Here is a 3,426-nt window from a genome sequence, read left to right as displayed (position 1 = left end):
GCTCAGAGAGATAAGAGGGCGTGAGGCCATTTAGGCATTTAAAGGTCAACAGAAGAATGTTAAAGTCTATTCTAGTACGCACAGGGAGCCAGTGAAGGGAGGACAGAACTGGTGTAATATGTTCAGACCTACGAGTTCCGGTTAAGAGCCGAGCAGCAGCATTCTGGACGAGAAGGAGACGCGAGACGGTGACCTGGCTGACCCCAACATAGAGTGCATTACAGTAGTCCATTCGGGTGGTGATAAAGGCATGGACTAGTTTTTCAAGGTCAGATCTGGACAACACTGGCTTAAGCTATCTGCCTTCACTGGAAGAAGCTTTGTTGAAGAACAGAGTTGATTTGTTTATTAAACTTGAAGTCAGAGTCTAAAATCACCCCGAGAACAGTAACAGACTGCTTCTGTTAAGGCTGAAGGGATTCCAGGTTGACAGGATCAGAGACGGCAGTTGAGCTAGGGCTAAGCACAATAACTTCCGTTTTCTGATCATTAAAACTTAAAATATTTGAAGCCATCCGTGCCTTGATGTCATCAAGACGCGTTAACCCAGAGGGTGAATGGAGCAAGAACTGTTAGGTTTTAAGGGCAGATAAATCTGACAATCATCAGCATAACAATGAAATGAAAGACCATGTTTCCTCAGGATCGACCCCAGGGGGAGTAGATAGAGTGAAAACAGAAGGGGTCCAAGAACCGAGCCCTGTAGGATCCCGCAGGAAAGAGGCATTGAAGCAGATACATTTTTACCAATCTTGACACAAAAAAGAAGAAAAATTATTTAAAACAAATTAAAATGGTTTTGAACAGATTAATTTGGGCCTTAGATTATTCCTTGTGTAATATTTTGTGTTTAAACTTCAGGCGGCTGGCGAAATCCACCCTCCTGCTGATCCCTTTGTTTGGGGTGAACTACGTGGTGTTTTTCTACCTGATGGAGCCGGCGGAGAAAACCTTGAAGCAAGTCAAGATCTTCTTTGACCTCGGGCTCGGATCCTTCCAGGTGAGGTGTGGCAGGACTCACACATAATTGTTATAAATACACAACATTGATTTTTATTTGTTTTGCTAAGAAGAAAAGTGGAAAAACGTGTCATCGTTTTTTTTTCACATTAGATGGTTCTAAATTAAACTTCATTTAAGATTAAAATAATCCACTTGGGACTGTGTTAAAGCTTAAGGTTTGTCTTCCAGGGTCTGATTGTGGCTGTTCTTTACTGTTTCCTCAACAGTGAGGTGAGCGTTTCTGATCAAAGCAGTATTTTATTAATGACTGGATCATAAATCTGACAAAACGTTTCTTTCTTTCTGCACTTTAAGGTTCAGAGTGAGCTGAGGAGGACTTGGAGGAGTTTAACTCTGAAGCGCTGTGATTGCAGGCTTCACACCATGTCAGTGAACCCAAACGGAGCCAAAACCTCAACACAATTTCACAGAAACGTCCGAGCCCAGTCCATCCTGCAGACAGAAACCAGCATGCTGTAACCGCACAACAAACGATGAATACTGTTCCCACAGAAGGCAACATATGACGGTCGTCTTTGTTAGAGCTGAAATGTGACCAAAGTGCCACTAATGTCTAACTAAGAGGAAAAGATGTGATAAACTGTCAATTGTTGTCAGACATTTGTCTCATTACCCAACTTTTCTGGGAGTAATACTGTCAGTGAATGGTATTATACTGTTGAAGTAAAACACCTGGGGCCTCATGTATGATGCTGCATCAGCACTATAGTAGCATATGTTCCATGAACACATCTGGATGTAAAAAAAGTAATGGTTGCGTGAAAGGGAGCGTGAAAACACACAAACTTTTGACCCTTAGTGAGAATGGTCAGTCATTCTTTCTTAACCCTGAGCTGAACTGGGCCCATTAGAGACGGGAAGTAGAAGGAACTGTGCCATGCCGTGCCATCTTGAACAGGATGGACTCATTTTTATGCTGCCCAGATAGATCAATTCCCCTACAGCTAAAGCGCTCATCAGATGCACAGCAACACGTTTCCTGACATCGAGTATTTAATAAGCAAGCCTTTAAATTTTACCCCTGACTGCCTGTGTGTTTGCAGAAATCAAGTTATTAAACTCAAATGTAAAGCTGGAAATGCTTTAGCCTTAGAAGTGTGCCGCCAGCAGAGCAGTGCCCTTCAGTTAGCTTATTGTTTTATTTAAAATAATCCTGTGTAAACTGTACGGTGTCTAACATTACTGGATGAGAAGCATCAATAGCTGTCGTTCACTTCACTTCTATCTTCATATCTGACCAGTCTCTGATGGTCTGTGGATGTGTGCTGCTCTGAAAACCGTCTTCACACAAACAATCACTCCTCGGTGCGTTGGTTCCAAAAACCTTTTTACACCCACAACTTTATTTAGCATTGTGAATATTTCTGCGTAGACATCATTTTATGTTGGGCTGAGAAGAGACTCACTCGTGGAGGGAAGCAACTTACATTTACTCGTGTTATGTATTGAACAGTGGTGGGTACCGCTCCGTGAATCTGCAAACAGCTAATAGCAGAACAAGTTTTTTGTTTAGCGGATTTGTGTTTTCACTAACTTTGGAAACCGTTTTTAGATTTAGCTTTGAGCTAGCTTTAAATTAGGTTTCACCAATTTTAAGTTCGCTAACAAAATTCAAAAGCTTGTTCATGTCTAACAAAGTTAAGTTGGGTCACCTGGACAGTTTCTTTTTTGTTGAGACGTTTCACCCTTCATCCAAAGGACTTCATCAGTCCAAGGAGCCATAAACAAACTGTCCCACAAGCAGATGAACAGACTTAACTTTGTAGGATTTTTTTATTGAACATGAACTTTGATGTTTTGAACCATTTTGGCTATGGCTGCATCAGAGAAGTCGAGGCTGGTGAACATGTGTAGGAGTTCAGCGGTAGCTTTTGCTAACTTTTTTACATGTTTAGCAGTTAAGCGTTAGCTTCTGCTAACTTTTTTAACATGTTTAGCAGTTTAGCGTTAGCTTCTGCTAACTTTTTACATGTTTAGCAGTTTAGCTTTAGCTTCTGCTAACTTTTTTAACATGTTTAGCAGTTCAGCGTTAGCTTCTGCTAACTTTTTTACATGTTTAGCGTTAGCTTCTGCTAACTTTTTTAACATGTTTAGCAGTTTAGCGTTAGCTTCTGCTAACTTTTTTAACATGTTTAGCAGTTTAGCGTTAGCTTCTGCTAACTTTTTAACATGTTTAGCAGTTTAGCGTTAGCTTCTGCTAACTTTTTTAACATGTTTAGCAGTTCAGCGTTAGCTTCTGCTAACTTTTTTAACATGTTTAGCAGATCAGCGTTAACTTCTGCTAACTTTTTTAACATGTTTAGCAGTTTAGCGTTAGCTTCTGCTAACTATTTTAACATGTTTAGCAGTTCAGCGTTAGCTTCTGCTAACTTTTTAACATGTTTAGCAGATCAGCATTAACTT

General features: G+C 40.5%; 1 protein-coding gene across 1 annotated transcript in view; it reads left to right on the top strand.

Annotated features, from left to right (window-relative positions):
* LOC119426807 (vasoactive intestinal polypeptide receptor 2-like) overlaps window positions 1–1,505 on the top strand; it is a 41,677-nt gene extending 40,172 nt beyond the window's left edge. Inside the window, exons 11-13 of the mRNA XM_037694388.1 lie at window positions 862–1,000; window positions 1,192–1,233; window positions 1,318–1,505. Of these exons, the coding sequence (XP_037550316.1) occupies window positions 862–1,000; window positions 1,192–1,233; window positions 1,318–1,482 (346 nt within the window). The 3' untranslated portion in view covers window positions 1,483–1,505. The remainder of the gene's footprint in view (window positions 1–861; window positions 1,001–1,191; window positions 1,234–1,317) is intronic.
* The last annotated feature ends 1,921 nt before the right edge of the window (window positions 1,506–3,426 follow it).

The sequence above is a fragment of the Nematolebias whitei genome, chromosome 20 (genome assembly GCF_014905685.2).
Source record: "Nematolebias whitei isolate Nwh7 chromosome 20, NemWhi1, whole genome shotgun sequence".
Classification (NCBI taxonomy): Eukaryota; Metazoa; Chordata; class Actinopteri; order Cyprinodontiformes; family Rivulidae; genus Nematolebias; species Nematolebias whitei.
Note: the sequence above shows the minus strand (reverse complement) of the source record. Positions and strands in the feature narration are given on the sequence as shown.